The 24,302-nt window shown below is 45.1% G+C and overlaps 1 protein-coding gene across 1 annotated transcript in view; it reads left to right on the top strand.

Moving 5' to 3' along the window:
* LOC137438651 (E3 ubiquitin-protein ligase TRIM33) overlaps nucleotides 1-24,302 on the top strand; it is a 92,992-nt gene that overhangs the window by 15,420 nt on the left and 53,270 nt on the right. Inside the window, 3 exon segments of the mRNA XM_068133874.2 lie at nucleotides 6,749-6,896; nucleotides 15,436-15,562; nucleotides 15,753-15,869. Of these exon segments, the coding sequence (XP_067989975.2) occupies nucleotides 6,749-6,896; nucleotides 15,436-15,562; nucleotides 15,753-15,869 (392 nt within the window).

Here is a 24,302-nt window from a genome sequence, read left to right as displayed (position 1 = left end):
GGGGGTGCCATGGTAGGAGACCCAGGAGGACCCCACTGCTGAGAGAGAGAGACATAATAAAGCCCGACTGGGGTTTGCCAAAACACACCTGAACAAGCCAAAACCTTCTGGGAGAATGTGCTGTGGACAGATGAGACCAAATTAGCTTTTTGGTAATGCAAATCATCTCTATGTTTACAGAAAACAAAATGAAGCTTTCAAAGAAAAGAAAACCTTCCCTACAGTCAAACATGGAGGAGGTTCAGTGATGTTTTGAGGCTGCTGTGCTGCCTCTGGTACTGGGTGCCTTGAATGTTTGCATGTCATTATGAAACCAGGAGATTACCAAGGCATTTTGGAGCGCTATGTTCAACCCAGTGTCAGAAACCTGGGTCTTCGTTGAAGGTCTTGGGTCTTGCAGCAGGACAATGACCCCAAACACACTTCAAAAAGCACCCAGGAATGGTTCAAGACAAAACGCTGGACTGTTCTGAAGTGGCCAGCAATGAGTCCAGATCTCAATCCCCTTGAACACCTGTGGGGAGAAGGCACCATTCAAATCTGGGATAACTGGAGCAGTTTGCACAAGATGAGTGGGCCAAACTGCCAGTATAGAGGTGTAGGAAGCTCATTCATGGCTATAGGAAGCGCTTGACTGCAGTTATTTTGTCCAAAGACTGTGCTACCAAATATTAAGTCGAGGGTGTCAATAATTTTGTCAATGCCATTTCTTTTTATTTATTGATTTAAAAGGATATATTAAGTTCTGAATCAAAAACAAATGTTCTGTAATATTAACAGTGAAATAAAGACTTGTGGAGACCAAATACATTTGTCAATTTCAACCTTTGTTTTCGAGAAAATTGTGAGTTATTTGAAAAACGTGCAAGACTGCCAATATTTTTGGCCATGACTGTATGCCTGCCGTATTGTGAAAAATGTTCATTACTTTATTCATTGCACATCAGCGAAAATGCATTAACCCAGAGTGCACAATCCCCAATGTTGCTTTGGGATTGACACCGCCAGGAAGGAGGAAACACGCAGGCCAAAAACAATTTGGCATTGGACAACACAACAACAACATGCATTTTAAGGCAATTTTCCCCGCTAGAGCGGGGGTTAGCCTTGCGGTCCCCATGACAATCTTCTTCATTTTGCCCTATTTTCTGCATCTCTCCTTGTTTAACCCCCTTGCCCGCATTTCTTCTTCCACCATCTTTAGCCAAGTCTTTCTCGGTCTTCCCCGTCCTCTACTTCCTTCTACATTGACTTCCATCACTCTTCTCAACCAGTCACTTTCATCCTTCCTCAATACATGACCAAACCATCTCAACCTGTTCCTCTTCACAGCATCAATCACAGGCAATATTCCCATCATCTTTCGCAATTCATCATTTGTCCTCCTCTCTCTCAACGATACTCCGCACATCCATCGAACCATTCGCATTTCCACCCTTTCCAGCCTTCGTTGCTGCTCTACGTTCATTACCCATGTCTCGCTCCCATAAAGCATAACACTTCTCACACATGCAGCATACACCTTTCCCTTCAGCTTCAGCGACACTCTCCTCCTCATCAGCACGCCACTCAGTTCCCGAAACTTCTTCCATGCACATCTCACTCGAGCAACCGTTGCCGAGTCTGATCCACCTTCTCCATTCAGCATGTCTCCGAGGTAGCAAAATGTTTTCACACCTTCCAGCTTCACGCCATCTCCAAGATCCAACTCAACATTTCCTCCATCTGCAGCTCCCTCTGCGCACACCTTACATTTGAATGTAGCTGCCACACTGGTTAATGACCCTCTCAGACCACTACATTTTTGATGAACCCACTCAGCGCACATTGTACACTGAATGGAGTTCACTCCGACACCCTTCCTGCACACAGCACACGGCCACTTCCCAGTTCTTTCCACCTCACCACATGCTTTACCACTTGCCATCACCTTTGTCTTTCCGATATTCACCTTCAGACCTTTTGTCTCCATACATTCCTTCCACTTGTTCATCTTTTCCTTCAGTCCATCCATACTTTCCGCAATCAACACCATTGGACATTGGACAATATTAGCTTATCTGGAGGAGATGTGTCTATCATGGTGTGAGGCACAGAATGTAGCTCAGGATAGAGATAAATGGCGAAAGCTTGTAGCAGCCTTATTTTATGTAGACGGAGTTTATGTTTGTGTTTATGTACACTACATATGATATGTGTATGTAGACGAAGAGGATAAGTAAGTAAATTGATGATTTTAGAAGTTTGACCTTAAGTTGACCTTTGACCTTTTGACCTCAAAAATAGTTACTTTCCTCATTCAGTGATGCACTATGCAATTACTCTTTAATTTTCAGGTTAATCGGATGAAAATTGACGATTTTTCTGATAAATTGATGATTTTAGAAACTTGACCTTGAGTTGACCTTTGACATTTTGACCTCTAAATAAATAGACCTTTTGACCTGCTGTTCAACTTTCAAGTAAATCGGATTTAAAAAATGACAATTTTAGAAATCGAACCTCAAGATGACCTTTGACCTCAATCAATATGTTTCTTCCTTCTGACAAACTCCACCATTTGTTGAAGTTTCGTGAAGATCGGATTAAAATTGTGAACTGTAGGTGCTTGACACAGACAGTCAGACAAACAGACAGAATAACGCACCAGACCAAGCAATATGCAGTCGGATCGTGCTATTTGCGGGGGATACGTTCCTGGAAAATGCCACGAATTGGTGAGGCAAGTCACTTGTTTGATGGAGGTGGAAAACGCTGTCACATGGTGTCATTCCAGAATATCCGATAAATGCTTGATTGAGTTCAGATCTGGTAACTGAGAAGGCCATGCCACATGGATAACATCAGTGTCATGCTCTGTGGATTGGGGGCATTGGGGGTTTTCTCTTCCAGCCATGCTTGGCATAATTATGGGTAACCAGTCCTGTGCAGCATTTTAATACATGACCCTAAGCATGCTGGGATGTAATTTGCTTGATTAGCACACGGGGTGCACCTGTATGGAAGCCATTGCTTGGTGTCACTCATTTACCCAGGTTTCCATTTTTTTTTTGTCCACTACCTGTGTGTTCATATCACACATTACACTGTATGATTTGAATCAGAATCCCTTGCTAAGAACCTGTAGACGTAGAGTGTAGCCATTTAAGGGCTGTCTTGTAATTCATTTCGATTTAATTAATTCATGTAGCTGGCTTGAAGAAAACAGAAACAAGCACATAATATACACCCTTTTATTTTTGTACGCCGCTCCTTTCCTATGCCGTCTCCAGGCGCTGCATAACGTCATTGCCGGGCACCGAAGGGGGCTCGGCAATGATGCATGCTGAAAGGGAGTACTCAGTTTTCACTCTGGTTGTTTTCTTGCTTTCTTGTTTGTTACCTTCGCAAAAGCGGAAGGTTATGTTTTGATCGCTGTGTATTTATTTGTATGTCTGTGTGTGTGTGTGTGTGTGTTATTCGCATAACTCAAAAAGTATTCAACCGAATTGCATGAAATTTGGTGAGATGATTGGTTATTATACGGGACACATTTGATTAGATTTTGGGAGCAATCGGGTCAAAGGTCAAGGTCAAGGTCACGAAAAGGTCAAAATCGTATTTTTACCATAGCGCGGTCAATTTTTATCCAATTGGCATGCAACTAATGCCAAAATGTTCAGAATTCAATGCCCGATCTTGTGATATACGACATGACCCAGTGAAGACATTACCCTTGTTAGCGGTTGGGGGTCAAAGGTCAGGGGGGTCACGACCTTGCAAAATGTGCGTTTTTTGTCATAACTCGGTCAATTCTTATCCGATTTGCATGAAATCAGCACCAAACTGTTCACTGTTCTGTTCCCTACACTCCCATGCCAAGTGCAGAACAGTAGCTGCGGCGAAGGTATGCGCTCTACCGAGTGCCCGTTCTAGTTTTCTTATTTGTTTGTCCGGGCGATATCTCAGCCATCATTTGAGCTAGGAAGCTGAAATTTGGGCACAATAGTGAGAAAGTACTTTGTTAAAAACTGTAATTTTTGTTTTTTGATTAATCAATTAATTGATTAGTTACTTAATTACTATCGATTAATTAAGTACTTATACAACCCTGGTGTTGGGCTAGCGGCTAGGGTGCCGGCTTAGGATCCTAGGATCCTGGGTTCGAATCCCGGTCGATCGCTGAATTAACGCCAGGGGGGTTGACTCAGCCTGTCATCCTTCCGAGGTCGGCTAATTGAGTACCAGTTCACTGGTAATTCCCTGTTTGTCGTTAAAGGCGGCAAAAAGGGTTGGCGTCAGGAAGGGCATCCGGCCGTAAAACATTGCTTCAAAAAGGGGACCAAAAAAACAACAACAACCACGGTTCCCGAAAAAGGCCAACCCCCGCTTTGCGGGGAAAAATGGCCTCTGAAGGTGGTTATTTTTTTAAAAATTAAGTACTTATACATTTCGTTTCTCTTCTGGGCATTATCTCAGGCACCTTTTGAGTTCGGAAGCTGATATTCAGACATGCCAATGACCAAGTGATTTGGCTGTAAAGGCTATTTTTGATTTATTGATTAATCAATTAATCGATTAATTATTCAATTCATGACGAAATTAATTGTTTTAAAAAAAGTTACAGACTCGGATGAAATGGTGGTTGTTTATGTGTTCTATTAGCCAATTGATTAATTATTTAATTTTTTATGATTATTATTTATTTATTTTCATTATTTATCATTTATTTTATTCCTTTCTCATCTGGGCAATATCTCGGGCACCTTTTGAGCAAGGAAGCTGATATTTGGACATGACAATGACCAAGTGATTTGGCTGTAAAGGATATTTTTGATTTATTGATTAATCAATTAATCGATTAATTATTTATTGATTAATAAAATAGAAGTATTTTTTTATTAATGACTTATTTCAGTAAATTTCTAAAAGTTACATCTTCGGATGAAACACTGGTGGTTTAGGTATGCTATTAGCCAATTGATTAAGAAATGAATTATTTTTCCATTATTATTATTTATTTATTTTAATTACGCAATTAATCAATCAATTATTGTGCACCTCTCCCTCCAAATACAGTCTCAATGACCTGCACGGGGGTATTGCCGGGTGCCGGAGGCACCCCGGCAATGCCGCGCTGGAGGATATTTAATTATTTGGCATGGGGGCGGTGTACTTTGAATGTATCTGTACTTATTTAATTTTTTCACTCGAGCAGATGTATTTTCGTCTGCATTATGATCTACAAACCTATGCCAAAGTGTGTGCAATTGTACATGAGTTTCTCACAATGCTGCATGCACATGCAAACTATTGTTACTAAACATGCTAAACATTGATTGCCTCTTTTCTTGTCATGAACTACAACTTACTTGTTGTGAACAAAGAATCCATTATAAGGGAAATTACCTTTTCCTACTTGCAAAGATCCAAATATATATATATATATATACTGTATACATATTATGTACATTGTGTTGCACATAACAGTACTTGTCTTGAGCATCAAACACAGGCTCTTTCCTTAAATTTGAATTTTGAACATTAATTTTAAAAATTAATTAATGCTGAACAGAAAATTTGAATTGTCCACGATTGTTGGCAACTTCTGGCACATCTTCATGTAGAAGAGTGTTGTTTGGATTGGGCCATTTCCAGCACCCTCCACGCAGGCACCTGGAATCTCCCTTCCCTTACAGCAACCACTTCACTAGGAAATACATGCCCTTCATTTTCTACCATGTGCCAGTGTCCTACCCTAATGGACTCAACACTGCTTGGATCACGGGGCAGCTGGTAGATGGTACATCATATCATCATCGGCATTGCTCTTGTCCTTTGTTCGGATGTATGGCTCAATATTGTCATTTTCCACCTTCAGGGGATGCATCTTTGCAATGACACTGATTGCTTTGGCCTGGTCAACCACAGTAGCTAAGTTGAGAGCTTCATTCCATCTATGCAATCTCAGTTGGCTTGCGTTGTCTGACAATCACGTGGCTCTTTCCGCTGGCAAACAAAGCTTTCTGCATCCTCAACAAAACGCTGCCTTGAAAGTACTTTGTTCCAAACATTCTCACACAACTTTTTACCACCAGATGAAAGTTGTGAAACAATGATAGTACGTACTACTGATGTGTTACACATGGATGCAGTCAGTACATGTGACGAATGTGCTTGCAGTTGCATTATGGGTAAACAATTGGCTCATATTGCCCTCTTTTTGACGTTTCTCCATGCATTCAAGATTTGTCTTGTGTCAACTGACCAGCATCTGTATTAATTTTACATGGTTAGTGATGTTACACCTTGGTCAGTCACGTTACAAATTTTGACAGCTTCTGTACTCGACATGTTACAATGGATATATATATGTATATATTCATGCCTACTAAATACATGGGCAAAAAAAAAAGGAAAAATAATAAAACAAACCTGGTTCAAGTCGCATCTATATCCGGGTAGGAAGACAAACAAACCTGCTGGGAGAATAACTAGCTGATTGCAATTATAGTAAATGTAAAGTTCTTCGAGCCTTTCAAAAAAATATGTACTCATCCAAAGTGGTCCACTTGCATGTTATGTAATTAATGACACAAGCGTACTTTTCAGACCAGTCATCATGGTAACAGTAAAATGAACAATCACCACTAAGTAAGAATGGAACTTTTTTGTGATAAGATGCCAATTTTCGTGCATTACTCCAATGCAACTTGGCTTTATAATGGAGGAAAATGTTGAATTTTTTTTTATGTGTGTGAGTGTGCAGGTTTGTACCAGCTGTGAGGATGGGGCCAATGCTGAGAAGTTTTGTATGCAATGCGTGGAGTGGCTGTGTAACAAATGCGTGGGAGCTCACCTGAGGGTGAAGTTTACCAAAGATCATACCATTCGAAAAAAAGAGGAAGTATCTCCTGGTAAGGAAGTGCTTCATCCATGTTAATTATCGTGATGCAATGCAATCTGTTTTATTTGCACAAAATCGAAGCCACCAACACAAACAATATATTGTTGAAGAAGACGGGCTCAGTCCATTGTTTCAGATACCTGGTGTTCTTCTTCTTCTTTTTCCTCTTCTTTTGTATGCAGTTGTGGCTTTTGTGGGAACTACACTGTGGGACTGTCCCCCTTGTGGGAACTTGTGGGAACTTGTGGGAACTGTGGGAACTTTTGTGGTCCCCCTTGCCCCTCCACTCTTAAACTCCCCCCTTGCCCCTCCACTCCTGAACTCCCCCCTTGCCCTTCCCCTCATAAACTTCCCCATTGCCCCTCCCCTCCTAATCCCCCCCCCTTGCCCCTCTACTCCTGATCTCCCCCCTTTCCCCTTCCCTCCAAAACTCCCCCCTTGCCCCTCCCCTCCTAAACTCCCCCCTCACTCCTCCCCTTCAAAACTCCCCCCCAATCCCCCCCATTCAATTCTCCCCCCATACCATTCCTCTCCAATTCTCTCTCCTCCCCCCTCCTCCTCCAAGCTGCCTCCTCCCCACTTCGTCTCCCTTCTATCTCATACCTCCACCCCCCCAAACCTTCTACTTTCCTCTACCCCCCCTCAAACAACCCCTCACTGTGCCGCATCCCTTCACCATCAAACCTTTCATCCTCCTCATCCTTCCCTTTCTTGGAACTCTTCTGCAACATCTGAAACACTATCAACTGCTCTCCCTACCTCCCCCTCTCATCCTTCATCTTACCCTACTCCTCCCCTCCCCTGTCCTGTACCCGATGCTCCCCCTCTCTCTTCATTAACAGTATGGACCTCAAACATCCGGGGCCTTCGCTCAAACCTGACTGATCTCTCCATACAGGTTGCTTCTGACAATCCAGACTTGATCTGCTTAACAGAGACTTTCCTCCTTCAAGATGTCTCTGATTCCTTAATATCTCTTCCTGGTTACTCCCTCCTCCGGTATGATAGACCTGAGCCTCGGCCTGGTGGTGGGGTGGCTATCTTTGTCAAAAACTCTCTTCCTCACTCTCCTTGCACTGCTCTCTTTCCTCCTCACCCGCAGGAGTACCTCTGGTTACGGCTTCCTCTCCGCTCCCACCTTTTGTTCATATGTGTTCTGTACCGTCCCCCAAACAGTGATGACTCCATCTACATTTCAATGTCTGACAACATGGACCAACTTCTATCCACTCATCCCAACTCTCTCTTCCTCATATGTGGTGACTTCAACTGTCATCATGCCACCTGGTTGGGTGTGGGTTCCTCTCTCACTAGTCATGGCACCTCAGCAAAGGACTTCTGTGACTCACTGGGATTGACACAATCTGTCAATTTCCCGACCCGGATCTCAGCCAATGGAGTATCTTCTCTTCTAGACTTGGTTATGACAAACTTCCCTGCTAATGTCTGCTGCTCTTCTTCTGCTCCAATCGGTTCTTCTGATCATGTGCTTGTCAAAGTGGACATCTCTCTGGCCATTCTCAGAGAGCCTCCTCAGCGTCGACGAGTCTGGCATTTCACTCAGGCCGACTGGGACGGTCTTCAAGCAGCCATCAATCGTCTGGATTGGTCTCCCATCTCCACTGCCTCTGACATCAATTCTTCCTGGGAATTCTTCCAAAGCAAACTGATCTCTCTCATGCACAGATTTATCCCATCTCGCCTTCAATTGTCTTACCCTTCCTCCCGTCCATGGTACACTGAATCTTGTGGTGAGGCAGTTGCCCTGAAACAACTTGCCTTTGCCTCTTGGAAGGCTAATCCAACTGAAGGAAATCTCAGTTCCTTCCACCAAGCTCGGAACAAGTGTGTGTCTACCCTCAGGAGTGCCAGGAAGCACTATCTCTCCTCACTCAAGAATGAACTCTCAAACCTGTCTCCTTCCTCCAAATCCTGGTGGCGTCTGGTCAAATCCGTTTCTGGTGTTTGTTCCCCCTCCATCCCCTCCCTTACCTCAAATGGCCACACAGTTGACATCGCACGTGACAAAGCCGAATGCCTCAACTCTGTGTTCGCCTCGAAATCCTTAGTCCCAAACCCATCTCTCTCTGTTCCCACCTTTCCCAGTCGAACCCAACTGCTCCTGGACTCTGTGTCCTTCTCTCCTGACAAGGTGGAGGAGTTTTTGTCAAACCTCGACTCTGATTCTGCAACTGGACCAGACGGCATCAGCCCACGGGTCCTAAAATCCTGCTCTGTCGCTCTATCTCACCCTCTCTCTGTTCTTTTCACCCTATCTTTTGCTCAAGGTCATCTGCCAGCATCCTGGAAATCAGCTAACATTACCGCTTTACACAAAAAAGGTGCAAAAACAGATCCTTGCAACTACAGACCAATCAGCCTGCTCCCAATTATCAGCAAAGTCATGGAATCCATCATTGCTTCGGATATGAAATCTTTCCTCTTCTCCAATGGCTTGATCTCTGATCATCAATTTGGTTTCAGACCAGGTCACTCTACACTGGACATGCTGCTTCTGCTGTCTCAACAATGGATGGAGGTCCTCAATGCCAAACAGGAAATCAGAGCTGTCTCCCTTGACATATCAAGGGCCTTTGATACGGTCTGGCACCCAGCTCTGCTCACCAAACTCTCCTCCTATGGTATCCATGGAAATCTCCATGCATGGCTTGCGGAATTCCTCTCTGGTCGTAGTCAACGTGTGGCCCTGAATGGATTTCTCTCATCTCCCCTTCCTGTTCAGGCTGGAGTTCCCCAAGGAAGTGTGCTGGGCCCTGTGCTTTTTCTGGTCTTTATCAATGATCTCTCTGACTCTCTGGAAAATCCTCTCTATCTCTTTGCTGATGACTCCACTCTCTGCCGCTCCATTCCTCTTCCCTCAGATCGGCAGTCTGCAGCCTCCTCACTCTCTGAAGACCTGGACAAAATCACAGACTGGTCAAACAAGTGGAACATGTCTTTCAATCCTGACAAATCTCACTCTCTTACTATGTCTCTCCGAAAAGATCGACTGGACAACCCTCCCATCTACTTTCTCAACAATCCTCTCCAAGAAGTTTTGTCACTCAAGCTTTTGGGTCTCACTATCTGCCATGATCTTTCTTGGGAAAACCACATTTCCAAGCTGGCCTCCAAAGCCAGTCGCCGACTGGGCATCCTCCGTCGTGCGAAGTCCTTCCTCGGCACACCTGAGCTCCTCACCACATACAAGGCTTTCATCCGCAGCTCAATGGAATACTGTTCTCCCCTATGGGCTGGTGCTCCTGCCTCACACCTGGCTCGGCTTCACGCTGTTGAATCCAAAGCTTTCAAAATCATTGGAATCTCCCACGATGAAGCTATCTCTGAGGGCCTTTCACTCACTCACCGCAGGCAGGTAGGTGGCCTTTCTGTCTTCTACCGACTCCTCTCCGGCCTTGCTCCCCCAGCTCTCTCTGTGCTCTGTCCCCCAAATATTCCTACAGGTCGCACAAGATCTGCCAGCAACCCTCTGATGGTTAAACTGCCGAAATCTCGGCTCTCTGCTCACCTTCACTCTTTCATTCCTCTTTTCTCCCGCCTGTGGAACAAACTCCCACACTCCCTTCAATCCCTCTCCTCCCTCCAGGTCTTTAAAACAGCTGTTCACCACCATCTCTTATCTTCCCCCATCCATAATCTTGATCTTTTCTACCCCCACTAATTCACCCCAGATCCACCTTGTTTGAAATTCCAACTTCTTTCCTGGAAATCCTGGCAGTGTCCATATGTTTATACCTCTCCCACCCCCCCCCCCTTCACATGCCTCCCCTTCCTCACATGCCTCCCCCCCAAAGCCCTCTCCCTCCCACAGATCTCTCGATGTCTCCATGTCTCTCGGTCCCTGCTCTCAAATGTTGTGTTTGTGTCCTTCCCCCTCTCTCCCCATCTTGTCTACCGCTCCCGATGTTATTTGTTTTATGTGTCTGTTTGTCTTTCTGTGTGATTAATGTTCGCTCTTTCACGAGCCTCGATCTTGTATACAAAAAAAAAAAAAAAACAAACAAAAAAAAAACTAGAATACAGAATGAACCGGGACATAACAGAACAAAAAGAACAGTAGAAAGTGGAGAAGGGGTAAGAGGCCGGCAGGGGTTGACAGAGCACAGAAAGAGCAGAGGATGTAAGATTAGAAAGGAGGTGCCAGGTGCCAGATGACAGAGAGACCACCAACCTGTCTTCTATGTGAAAGTAATGTACCCAGAAAATCGGCTTTATTTCGGGAGATACTAACGATTCTGATGGCCTTGGTTTCCATGGCGTCAAGCTGAGCAAGGTGTGAGATGAGGCAAGGGCGGCGGCCCAAAGGGGAGGGCAGTACTCATCAACCTGAGGATGAAGGCCTGGTAAGTAGATAAAAGTGTAGGTGTGCCAAGGACAGATTTTGTATGATGGAGGATGTTCAGTTGGTGCATGACTTTAGACACCAACTGAGAAAGTGAATGGCTGATGGTGAGGCCCAAATATTTGACTGAACTTCTTCAGGAAGATTGTTAAGGAAGTCTATTGGAGAGTTCTCAGTCTCTTTTTGGAGAAAGTGAGATTTATCTTGAGTGAATTACATACACTACTCACAATAAGTTCGGGATATTGTGGGTGTGAGTTTTTTTTATTTTATAGGGGTTAGGGTTAGGGTATTGAAATCAAGAATGCTGTGTTTTTTCACACTCATTAATAACCATAGAATTAGGACCAACAACTTTTTTCAACATGATTAATACACAAAATCAACCACACCGAAGAACCTGCCAATATCCCTAACTTATTGTGAGTATGTATTACAAGTGTCGGACCAGCTCATGATTCTCTGTTTATGCAGAGAGGGAAGAGGCTGCTTCCTGCCTATCTGCCGAAGGATCAGGAATTCTATGGCAGACTGAGGAGTCATCAGCAAAGAAATAAGAGTATTTTCTAGAGTCAGAATGATCATTGATGAAGATTAGGAACAAGACTGGGCCCAGAACACTGTCTTGGGGCACTCCAGCCTTGACAGGAAGAGGAGATGAAAGGATTCTGTTGAGAGCCACATGTTGCTTATGAGAGTAGATGAAGTCGGTTAGCCAAGAGTGGAGTTGAACGTGGATGCCATAGGCAGAGTTTGGAAGGTAAGGCGGGATGATAGACTGTATCGAATACTTGGAATATGTCCGCAGAGAGTGCCCTGATCCCATGTCTGAGATTGAAAGCCTCTATCCATTGTTGGAAGAGAAGCCAGGGTTGAGTCCAGGGTTGAGTCGCTGGGTCTGAATCCAAACTGACAGTCTGAGATCAGGCCAGGGTTGAGTCGCTGAGTCTGAATCCAAACTGACAGTCTGAGATCAGACCATTGGAGAAATGGAAGGATTTGATGTTGACTGCGATGCGACAGTCTGAGATCAGACCAGGGTTGAGTCGCTGGGTCTGAATCCAAACTGACAGTCTGATATCAGACCATTGGAGAAATGGAAGGATTTGATGCTGACTGTGATGATGGATTCCATGACCTTGCTGATTGGAAGTATGCTAATAGGTCTGTTATGAGGATCGGTTTGTGCACCATCTTTTTGTAATGCGGTGATGTTTGTTGACTTCCAAGAAGATTGTAGATGACCGCGGGCAAATGATAGGGTGTACAGAGCAGGTTTGGGATGTGCAAGAGCAGCAGAGCAGCTATTTTTAACCCTTGCACTGATGTCATTTTGCTCGTTATAAAATCTGAGTCGAGGGTTTCCAGAAACTTCTCCACCATCTCAGGTCAGTAGGAGTAAATACATCAAAGGTGGAATTGAAGTAATGGAGGAAGGTGGAATAGCGAGGGCAAAATCTAAAATGATTGTCTGAGATTACCGAGTTTGAGAAGAGATAGTGCCTGAGGTTAGCACAATTGATGGACTCCATTACTTTTCTTCCGATGGGGAAAGGCTAATAGATCTGTAGTCGATGGGATTCTTTTTCTAAGCTTTCTTATTGGTAGCAGTGATGTTTGCAACTTTCAAAATGGATGATATGGTGAAATTTTAAAAATGGATGAAAATTAACAGAAGTACAGTTCCTGAGGATGAGAGTACTTGTGCCATCGAGTGTCATGGTATGAAACATTTCCACAATGGTAGTTGAAAGTCCCCAGGCTGTAGGGAACATTTGGTAATTGAGGTAAAGGGTGGTTACAGAAGGGGTTGGATTTGAGACATTGGCCTTTTCGGTGAAGAAACTTCAAGAACTCTGCTTTTTCTCGAGCAGTGTCCCGCATGACTCCGTCCTGTCCTGTAGGAGAGAAGGAATGAAAGGGGAATGTGTGCCAGACATAGAGCTGATCAGCTGCCACCAGGCTTTGGAGGACTATTTGAGGCTGGATAATTTGAAATGCAGGTGGGCTTGGTGTTGGACACTGGCTCTTCGTAGAACAGCTGCGCAATGGTTCCGAGCTGTGGGGAGAGATCACTGGTTGTCATCATTGGCGTTTGCCTTACAAGAGGAGAATGCAAGTTCCTTTCTTGCAATGGCCTCACCTCACACACCAGTGTACTGGGTTGGAGATGATGGACGGAAAAGTTGAACGCAGGATTTGATTAAGCTGTGTGGAAGATAGTTTATTCAATTACAGACAAAATTCCAGGAACGGTCAATGTTTGGAGCTGATGTGATTGTGGAGCAGTCTTGACTGGAGAGAGCAGATTTTAGGCTTGACCAATCTGCCTTATTCAGTTGTCACGCGTGTGCGACTGTGCACACCTTGGGGTCTCTCTCCTAACTGCCAAAGTGACATCCACTTCTTCGAACACATGGTCCAAAGAGCCGAGAGGTGCTGAGCAAGAACTGAACAAGTTTAACATGACATGGTCCAGTAATCAATGGTTGCCATTTGGGGAGATGTTTTGGAAAATAACAGATCAAGTCGAGACGTTTCACAAAATGACTCTGCTGCTGGGCCATGAAATGAAGTATGTGAACTCGCACCAAGCCAGCTGGCATGATGGCAATTATAGTCTCCACAGATTAGTTAGAGTGAATAGGGTGAGCAGGGAGCAACATCATTGTTCACGGAGAGAGCCTCGTATATGGAGTTTTCAAAGTCGGGAATGGGGTTGTGGGTGGGGGCACCACGAAGCACCTGACACAAAGAAACAATAGGTTGTTACAGAGAGGCACCTGATGTCAAGTGTACTCCATAGGGCTGGGGGAAACCAGCAAAGGGCAGAGGTTGTACATGAAAGAGGAACAAAGATTCATGGTTTTTCGAACAACTCTCGAAATTCTCACTTCAGGTTTTTTTCCACCTGAAGCAGGGTTATCTCTACTCTTGCGGTGATTTTCCTATTTAAAAATAAAACAAGATTGTTTTTCTTCTCCCTTTGGCAGCCTACTTGATACCAATTTCCTTTGGACCCTTGCTTTAACTGCTAGAATTCTGCAACCCATCCTGATGATTCAGCATTTTGTCGTTGAAGTGCAGAGGTAGTTCTACGTTTGCTTATTAGTTGAAGGTTGCATTGCTGCTCACAATAAAAAAAAACCAAAAAAACATTGTCATCGTTTCCCTGGGAGAGTGAGGGAACTGCAAGTTGGATGCGTGCCATTCTTCAGCTCTGTGAGTGTACTCGCTTCTAAGCTCTCTAGCTTGGATTCGAATATTGGCCTGGCTGTAAGCTGTCACCCTGATGTTTCACGCCCAACACCAGTCGTCAGTTGGTGCGCAGTCTCATAGATGGACGTTACACTGAGTGTCCTATCTGCTGGCATCAGCGACGTGAAATAAAGTCTCCACAATGTCATCACCGGCATTCTTGTTGAATCCCAAGTTCCTGCACCCACAGCTGAATCCAGTGTCCTCGTGGTGACCTGTCCAATATTGTAACCTGAGCCAAGAAACTGCCTCGGCAGAGCCGATGCTCTTTTGACACCCGTCCCTAGTTGCCCTGAAGGCATCGATAAGTCGACCACGAATTGTGGACTGGCATCACATCACTTTTCTTTTTTTTAAACCAACATTGTGGTTGTGGTCTGGTAATTCTTCCGCGATTATCGTGGCTTCTAGAAACATAGAATCCAAATCCTTTAATACTAAAACCTTTGCGAAATAATTTAATCCCACAGCTTCTGGGATGTGAGTCGACTCAGGTCATCATTAGGCCATCACCATATATGCATGTTCTGAGTTTTCATAAGAAGCTGCTCACCATTGATGCCCGCCATGAATTCTTAACCATCACTACAAGCGATGTATGGTCGAGGTTATCGTTACCGGGCTTGGACTTTGAGGTTGTGCGTATGTGCATATACTGTAATATCCATGTGTACTCGTACGTGTTTATTTATTTATTTCTCATTTTTCTGGCAATTGTATATTTGAGTGTCTGTAAACTCTGTTGGTAATTGTTCTTCCCAAATGATATTAATCGCACTGCTCAATTATATATATATATATATTTTTCAATTGCCACTTATTTTTGATCACCGTATGTTCAGAGAGAGCAAAATTTTGTCTTCCAAAGGAGAAGCCTACTTTGTTTTAATTACTTTTGTTGCCATGGCCATTGCCATTGCCATTACAGAGATCCCTCAGGGGCGACGCCCCCTCTTTTGCCCCCTGCATCGTCAGGAGCAACTCCGCCTCTTTTGTGAGGCATGTGACAAGCTCACTTGCAGAGACTGCCAGCTGCTTGAACACAAGGATCACAGGTAATCACACCCGTTTGTTTTGTTTTCACCTCCCACCAGTGCCACTTTACAACTACATTCATTACCTCCTCCTGATTCCTCGTCCTCCTTTTATTTATTTATTCCTTTTCCAACCTTCCCACCCCTTGCAATCATAATTTTTTTTTTCCTGAACCTACACCATCATTTTTTTCCCCATCTTTTACTCCAGATACCAATTCCTGGAAGAAGCTTTTACGAGCCAAAAGGCTATTATTGAAACGCTGACTGATAAACTGCAAGAGAAGAAAAATTACATCGATCAAGCATCCACTCAGGTTCAGAACAGGTGTGTTTGCATCATATCTATTTTACCTGATGATGTTGAAGCACCTGATTTGTAAGTGGCAAGGCTACTTGTTTTGTTTTGAACGAGAAGGTCTTTGTTTTATTTATCTATTATTTTCAACCAATATGAAAGTTGAAGAGGTCTGGTGTGTTTTGCTGTATCATGGGACCTATTAACATTAACATGAATGTATTGCCTTGGTAATGACGGCAGCTGAACTCTCTTCCACTCGCATCATTAATGAGACGACGTCTGAATATTGTTATTGCCTTCTCCACATAAATCCTCTTGTGACCATTTTTGCTTAACCTGTGTGATGTCAAATGACATGGAATATGAAGCTTGTTTGAACTTTTTATGAATTGCTTGGATCTCTGCGATGCTTTTATTCACATTTTGAGGAACTGTGAAACTGTGAAAAAGCTTGGAACTGTGAAATTCACAATTCACAGTATTCCAAAAAAAAACAATCGGACACACAAAATATACAATAAATGGAGCAGGACACAAGATAGGGAGAGAGAGGGAATTACACAAGTACAACAGCAGAGAACAGGGACATCGGAAGATCTGTGGTAAGGAGAGGGCTTGGGGGGAGGAGGCATGGGGAAGGGGGGGGGGGGCGGGGAGGGGGTGGGAGAGGTATAAAACACAAGGACACTGCTAGAACTTCCAGGAAAGAAGTCGGTATTTCAAAAAAAGTGGATCTGTGGTGAATTAACAGGGGTAGAAGAGATCTAGGTTTTGGATGGGGGAAGATAAGAGATGGTGGTGAACAGCTGTTTTAAAGACCTGGAGGGAGGAGTGGGATTGAAGAGAGTGAGGGAGTTTGTTCCAGAGGCGGGAGAAAAGAGAAATGAAGGAGTGAAGGTGAGCAGAGATTCTTGATTTTGGCCATTTCACCAGAAGAGGGTTGCTGGCAGATCTTGTGCGACCTGGAGGAATATTTGGGGGACAGAGCACAGATGGAGCTGGGGGAGCTAGGCCGGATAGGAGTCGGTAGAAGACAGAAAGACCACCAACCTGCCTGCGGTGAGTGAGTGAAAGGCCCTCGGAGTTGACTTCATCGCAGGAGATTCCAATGATTCTGAAAGCTTTGGCCTCAACAGCGTGAAGCCGAGCTAGGTGTGAGGCAGGAGCACCAGCCCAGAGGGGGGAACAGTATTCCATTGAGCTGCGGATGAAAGCCTTGTATGTGGTGAGGGGCTCAGGTGTGCCAAGGAAGAACTTCGCACGACGGAGGATGCCCAGTTGGCGACTGGCTTTGGAGGCCAGCTTGGAAATGTGGTTTTCCCAAGAAAGATCATGGCAGATAGTGAGACCCAAAAGCTTGAGCGACAGAACTTCTTGGAGAGGATTGTTGAGAAAGTAGATGGGAGGGTTTTCCAGACGGTCCTTTTGGAGAGACATTGTAAGAGTGTGAGATTTGTCAGGATTGAAAGACATGTTCCACTTGTTTGACCAGTCTGTGATTTTGTCCAGGTCTGCAGAGAGGGAGGAGGCTGCAGACTGCCGATCTGGGGGATGAGGAATGGAGCGGCAGATAGTGGAGTCATCAGCAAAGAGATAGAGAGGATTTTCCAGAGTCGGAGAGATCATTGATGAAGACCAGAAATAGCACAGGGCCCAGAACACTACCTTGGGGAACTCCAGCCAGAACAGGAAGGGGGAGATGAGAGAAATCCATTCAGGGCCACACGTTGCCTACGACCAGAGAGGAGGTCCGCAAGCCATGAGTGGGGATTTCCATGAATACCATAGGAGGTGAGTTTGGTGAGCAGAGCTGGGTGCCAGACCGTATCGAAGGCACGTGATATGTCAAGTGAGACAGCTCTGATTTCCTGTTTGGCATTGAGGACCTCCATCCATTGCTGAGACAGCAGAAGCAACATGTCCAGAGTAGAATGACCTGGTCTGAATCCAAATTGATGATCAGAGATCAAGCCATTGGAGAAGAGGAAGGATTTTAAGACCTATTGACTTTTTAAGACACTTTGGACAACTCAAGACCATTTGGACACTTTTGTCCCCTTTTGCTCTTTCATCCATAGACACCTTTAGACCCCATTTGGCCCTTTTAAGAGCCTTGATTCTTTGAATACTTTAGTCCCCTTTATGACCCTAAAAACACTTTCGACCCCTTAGGAAATTCGAAAAATAAATCCTCCCAAAATCGGTTTTGATTAACTTTTCTGTGCAATATTTGTTATTTATGTCGCATCACAAGTTTGCAATGACGAATCTAAACTGATATCTCAAAGCGATACTGATATCTCAAAGCGAAACTGATATCTCAAAGCGAAACTGATGTTGAAAAGTGAAACTGAAACTACTGATCTATGGATCATCGAATGGGAAACCAGAATGAAATGCTGTGGGAAATTTCTGAAAGCAAAGCTGTGGAGAGTATAGAGAGGGGAGGAAAGTCAGGAGCTGAAGAAACAATGTGGAGAGGGATAGGTGCCCGGAGGTGGTCAGTTGGTATGGAAAGAACTTTGGTGATCTTCCATCAGGAGGTCGGCCCAAAACATGCCTAAACCCATTTCCCAGTTTAGCTTTCATAATATCACCTTCAATCCCGAGCAGTACTTCGGAGGTACAACGAGCATGGATTGGAAATCTTAGCTGATAGAATGGAACAAGGTTGTCGGTTACCAGCTGCACCCATTGCGACGTATGCTCACTGAATATTTATACTGAATTCCCGTTTTTACCAATGCACACTCCAAAGGAACTTGTTCATTTCATGTTAGCCATCTACATGGTGTTGGGCTAGTTTATCCCTGGTGTTGGGTGTTTATTTATACCTAGTTTCATGGTGTTTATCCCTGGTGTTGGGCTAGCGGCTAGGGTGCCGGCTTAGGATCCAAGGATCCTGGGTTCGAATCCCGGTCGATCGCTGAATTAACGCCAGGGGGGTTGACTCAGCCTGTCATCCTTCCGAGGTCGGCTAATTGAGTACCAGTTCACTGGTAATTCCCTGTTTGTCGTTAAAGGCGGCAAAAAGGGTTGGCGTCAGGAAGGGCATCCGGCCGTAAAACATTGCTTCAAATAGGGGACCGAAAAAACAACAACAACCACGGTTCCCGAAAAAGGCCAACCCCCGCTTTGCGGGGAAAAATGGCCTCTAAAGGTGGTTATTTTTTTTAAATATATATGTTAGCCATCTACGAACCCTTGTCATGTGAGTCCATAGCTTTATTGTGTCCTGTGTCACATCGGTGTTTTGAGTTGCTGCTTTTTTTTTGCTTTGTCTTGGGAGTAAACTCAAATTTGGAGTTTACCCACCAGCTGGTGTGGATGGCTCTAATGAAAAGCCTCGGTGTCTTGTAGGGTCCGTTGATACATCGATATTCCAGTTATATCGGTGTAAGTTTTCATATCGACATACCGGTATTGGAAATGTCAATAAACCGATATACAACAACAACATGCATTTTAAAGGCCATTTTCCCTGCTAGAGCGGGGGTTAGCCTTGCGGTCCCCATGACAATCTTCTCCATTTTGCCTTATTTTCTGCATCTCTCCTTGTTAACCCCCTTGCCCGCATTTCTTCTTCCACCATCTTTAGCCAAGTCTTTCTCGGTCTTCCCTGTCCTCTGCTTCCTTCTACATTCATTTCCATCACTCTTCTCAACCAGTCACTTTCATCCTTCCTCAACACATGACCAAACCATCTCAACCTGTTCCTCTTCACAGCATCAATCACAGGCTCTATTCCCATCATCTTTCGCAATTCATCATTTGTCTTCCTCTCTCTCAACGATACTCCGCACATCCGTCGAACCATTCGCATTTCCACCCTTTCCAACCTTCGTTGCTGCTCTACGTTCATTACCCATGTCTCGCTCCCATAAATCATAACACTTCTCACACATGCAGCATACACCTTTCCCTTCAGCTTCAACGACACTCCCCTCATCATCAGCACGCCACTCAGTTCCCGAAACTTCTTCCATGCACATCTCACTCGAGCAACCGTTGCCGAGTCTGATCCACCTTCTCCATTCAGCATGTCTCCGAGGTAGCAAAATGTTTTCACACCTTCCAGCTTCACGCCGTCTCCAAGATCCAACTCAACATTTCCTCCATCTGCAGCTCCCTCTGTGCACACCTTACATTTGAATGTAGCTGCCACACTGGTTAATGACCCTCTCAGACCACTACATTTTTGATGAACCCACTCAGCGCACATTGTACATTGAATGGAGTTCACTCTGACACCCTTCCTACACACAGCACAGGGCCACTCCCCAGTTCTTTCCACCTCACCACATGCTTTACCACTTGCCATCACCTTCGTCTTTCCGATATTCACCTTCAGACCTTTTGTCTCCATACATTCCTTCCACGTGTTCATCTTTTCCTTCAGTCCATCCATACTTTCCGCAATCAACACCAGATCATCTGCATACAACAACTCCCACGGTAAACCCTCCTTTACGTTCTGAGCCAGCACCTCCATCACAGCTACAAATAGTAGTGGACTTAGTACCGACCCCTGATGCACTCCCACCTTCACCTCAAACTCACCACTGTTCCCGTCCTTCGTCCTTACAGCTGTGCGCGCTCTTTTGTACATTGCCATCACTACTCTGATCAACCATTCCTCCACTCCTAACTTCCTCAATGCCCATGTCAATAATTTGCGTGGTACCCTATCGAATGCTTTCTCCAGATCAACAAACCCAAGAAACAACTTCTTCCACTTCTCCATGTACTTCTCCTGCAACTGCCTCACAATGAAAAGCGCGTCTGTCGTTCCGCTTCCTGGCATGAATCCAAACTGCATTTCGTCGATCTTCACTTTCTTCCTTATCCTCCTCTCCAACACCCTTTCCAATACCTTCATTCCATGCTCCAATAACTTTATCGCTCGGTACGAGCCACACTCCAGAGGGTCACCTTTCCCCTTGTATAGAGGGACGAGGGTACTCAGTTCCCAATTCACTGGAATGCGGCCTTCTTTCACCACCAGATTACAGATCTCTGTCATTCTCTTCACACCCCAACTTCCTGCTGCCTTCAACATATCTCACACAACTCCCGTCGGCCCTCCCGCTTTTCTACCCTTCATTGCTTTTATCGCTTCCTCAACTTCCTTCTCAGTTATCTTCTCTGCCGGTCCTAAAACTGGGTTACTCTCTATGTTGCCATCCCATTCATTATCTGTATTCAACAGCATTTCCATATATCTTTTCCATCTTCCTTTAATTCCATCTGGGTCGACAACGATTTGTCCCACTTCATCCTTCAAGCAACTCACCCCCATCACATCACACCTCTCTTTCGCTATCTGCTTTGCAATCCTGAATACTGCTTTCTGACCCTCTTCCGAATCCAAGCGTTCTCCGAACATTTTCCTACATGCCTCCTGCGCCTTTGCTACCTCTTTCTTTGCAGCCTTCCTGGCTGCCTTATAACTTTCATGCTCTGCTGTTTCTGCTCCCGTACCCTTCGCCTTCTGCCACTCCTTGAACTTCTTCCTCTTCTCGTCAATCCTCTTTCCAACTTCATCATCCCACCACCATGTTTCCGAGTGCCTCGGTGGTCCTTTTGTCCATCCACATACCTCACCAACGGCTCCCAACAGACTAGCTTTCATTGACATCCAACCACTTTCAAGCTCAACCACATCATCCTCGACCCTACTCAGCCTCTCTTTTAATGCCTCCCTTACTGTCACCTCTTTCAACCTCCACACCTTCATTCTCGGTTGGTACTTCACCCGCCGAGCTCTCCTCGCACCTTTCACCCTTACGTCGCAGACAACCAAGTGGTGCTGTGAAACAGCCTCCTCCCCCGGGACCACCTTTGTGTCCCGGAGGAGCCCCCTATCTCGCCTACGCACCATCAGGTAGTCAACGGTTGTCGTCGACCCACCTGACGTGTATGTAACAAGCTTATTATCCTCTTTCTGGAACTGAGTATTACAAATCAACAAATCAGCTCCATCAGCAAACTCCAAAATCCTTTCACCTTCTCCATTTCTCACACCATATCCGTAACCCCCATGAACTCCGTCAAAACCATCCATACTCCTTCCCACATGTGCATTTAGGTCTCCTCCTACCACAACAACTTCCTCATCTTTCACGTTTTCCATCAGCTTCTCTATCGCACACCAGAACTTGTCCTTTTCTTCATCACTTCGACCAACCAGCGGAGCATATCCCGAGATGACGTTCACCAAGAGCTTTCCATTCATCATTTTCACCATCATCAACCTATCACTCACTCTCGTCACACTCATCACACTGTCTACAAACTCCTCAGAAAACAGGACACCAACACCATTCACGCCCTCCAGGCACCCTTGCCACACAAACTTGTATTTCTGTCCCTGCCTACCCTACACCATTCTCACACCACTTCCCTTCCATGTCGTCTCTTGCACACAACACATGTCCACTCTTCTTCTGACCAATACTTCCACCACTTCTCCTGATCTCCCTGTCATTGTCCCTACATACCATGTCCCAAACCTCAGAAACCGATCTCCACTTCAGGCTGTACCCTGCCCATATGTAGTTGTAATTGTCATGGTTCCCTTTTTGAGGCAATGTTTTTTGTTTTTTTTATGGCCGGATGCCCTTCCTGACGCCAACCCTCTTAGTCGTCTTTTACGACACGCAGGGATACGGTGTACCTATTCTTATCCAGGGTACACACCAGGAAATGTTTAAAACATGGAAATTCTGGGGGGTGGGGGGGGGGGGGGGGGGGGAGGGCGGCGTCAAGGGAAAGATAAAATGAAAATAAACCCCTTCAGCCGGCACTTAGCTTGGCGTCCTAAAGAGTACTTTCAGGAGCTTGGCGGCTGTTGAAACTGGGGTAGCCACTCATGCGGGAAGTGGTCCAAAATGGCAGTGTAGAACACCGCGCGTCGAAGACACAACAAGCGTGAGGCGAGCAGATTAGACGGCCTCCTTTCGATTCTCTACCGTCAAGTCCAATGCGGCCTTCAGCTTCCAAGAGCCCAGCAGTTGTCCAAAACCTCGTGTGGGGAAATGTGGTATCTGTCCGTCGTCTTGTCCACCGTCCACACGCGGCTCCAAGCTCCGGCGCGAGGAAGCCCTCCGTCCGCCCGCACGCTTCGCCAGGCCCGATGCTTTATACGACTTGCTTTATACGCATTGTTAAAAGTAAATAATGACATGTTTTCTTTCACAATCTTGCGAGATTTCCAGAACTCCTCGGCGTCAAGGGAAAGATAAAATGAAAACCGATATGAAAAATATATATTGGTATCGCCACAAAAATATCAGTATATCGCCAACAAATCGAAGAAAGGTGTTTACAATCCTTAAATACATGATATAACTGACACTTTGATGCACTTTGCTACGCCTGGAACAGTGTAAAGTATGACTTCAGGGCATACCAAGAAGTAGCTACAGTAAGTAGGTTATATATTTTAACCCTCGTCATGCGATCACTTTTTCCTTTGTCCTCGTGGCTGTTTTTAAAGCAATTGTTTATTTTACATGAATTGGGTGTGCTTTAGAAAGCCTGTGCTGATTACCGATAGCGATATCGGGATTGTCGGCCTGTGCCGATTCCCGATACCTAAATTGGGATTGTCAGCCTGTGCCGATTACCGATAGCGATATCAGCCTGTGCCCATTACCGATAGCAATATCTGGATTGTCGGCCTGCACCGATTTCGGATACCGATATCGGGTTTGTTGGCCTGCTTCGCCTACCGATACCTAAATCGGTATTGTTGGCCTGCGCCGATTGCCGATACCTAAATCGGGATTGTTGGCCTGTGCCGATTACCGATAGCGATATCAGCCTGTGCCCATTACTGATAGCAATAACAGCCTGTGCCAATTACCGATAGCGATAACAGCCTGTGCTAATTACCGATAGCGATATTGGGATTGTCGGCCTGCACCGATTTCGGATACCGATATTGGGTTTGTCGGTCTGCTTCACCTACCGATGCCTCAATCGGGATTGTTGGCCTGCACCGATTGCCGATACCTAAATCGGGATTGTCAGCCTGCGCCGATGACCGATAGCGATATCGGGATTGTCGGCCTGCGATGACTACGGGTATCGATATTGGGATTGTCGGCATGTGCCGATTGCCGATGCCGATATCGGGATTGTCAACCTGCGCCAATTTCCGATACCGATACTGTTCATGTCATTATCGTGTGTGCCAATATCGGGCATTGAGCTAGCTTTTTACTGTGCTATAAAATAAAATCGTTTTTTTATTGAGCTATAATATTTACTGAGCTAGATAGCTGAGCACTCGCGTGCTACCTACGATTAATGGTCGTCGACTGTTGTCTTTAGAAATTATCCTGCAATTACTATGTCAGCGGACAAAACGGAACCCCCTTTTGCTCTCGACATCAACCAAATTCATTTTGAAATTCTTCAAATGAATTTTTTTTTTTTTAGCATAATTTGTAAAGA

The sequence above is a fragment of the Myxine glutinosa genome, chromosome 13, assembly GCF_964187855.1.
Source record: "Myxine glutinosa chromosome 13, kmMyxGlut1.1, whole genome shotgun sequence".
Lineage (NCBI taxonomy): Eukaryota > Metazoa > Chordata > Myxini > Myxiniformes > Myxinidae > Myxine > Myxine glutinosa.
The sequence above is the reverse complement of the archived record's forward strand: the minus strand, read 5'-3'. Positions and strand labels throughout refer to the sequence as shown.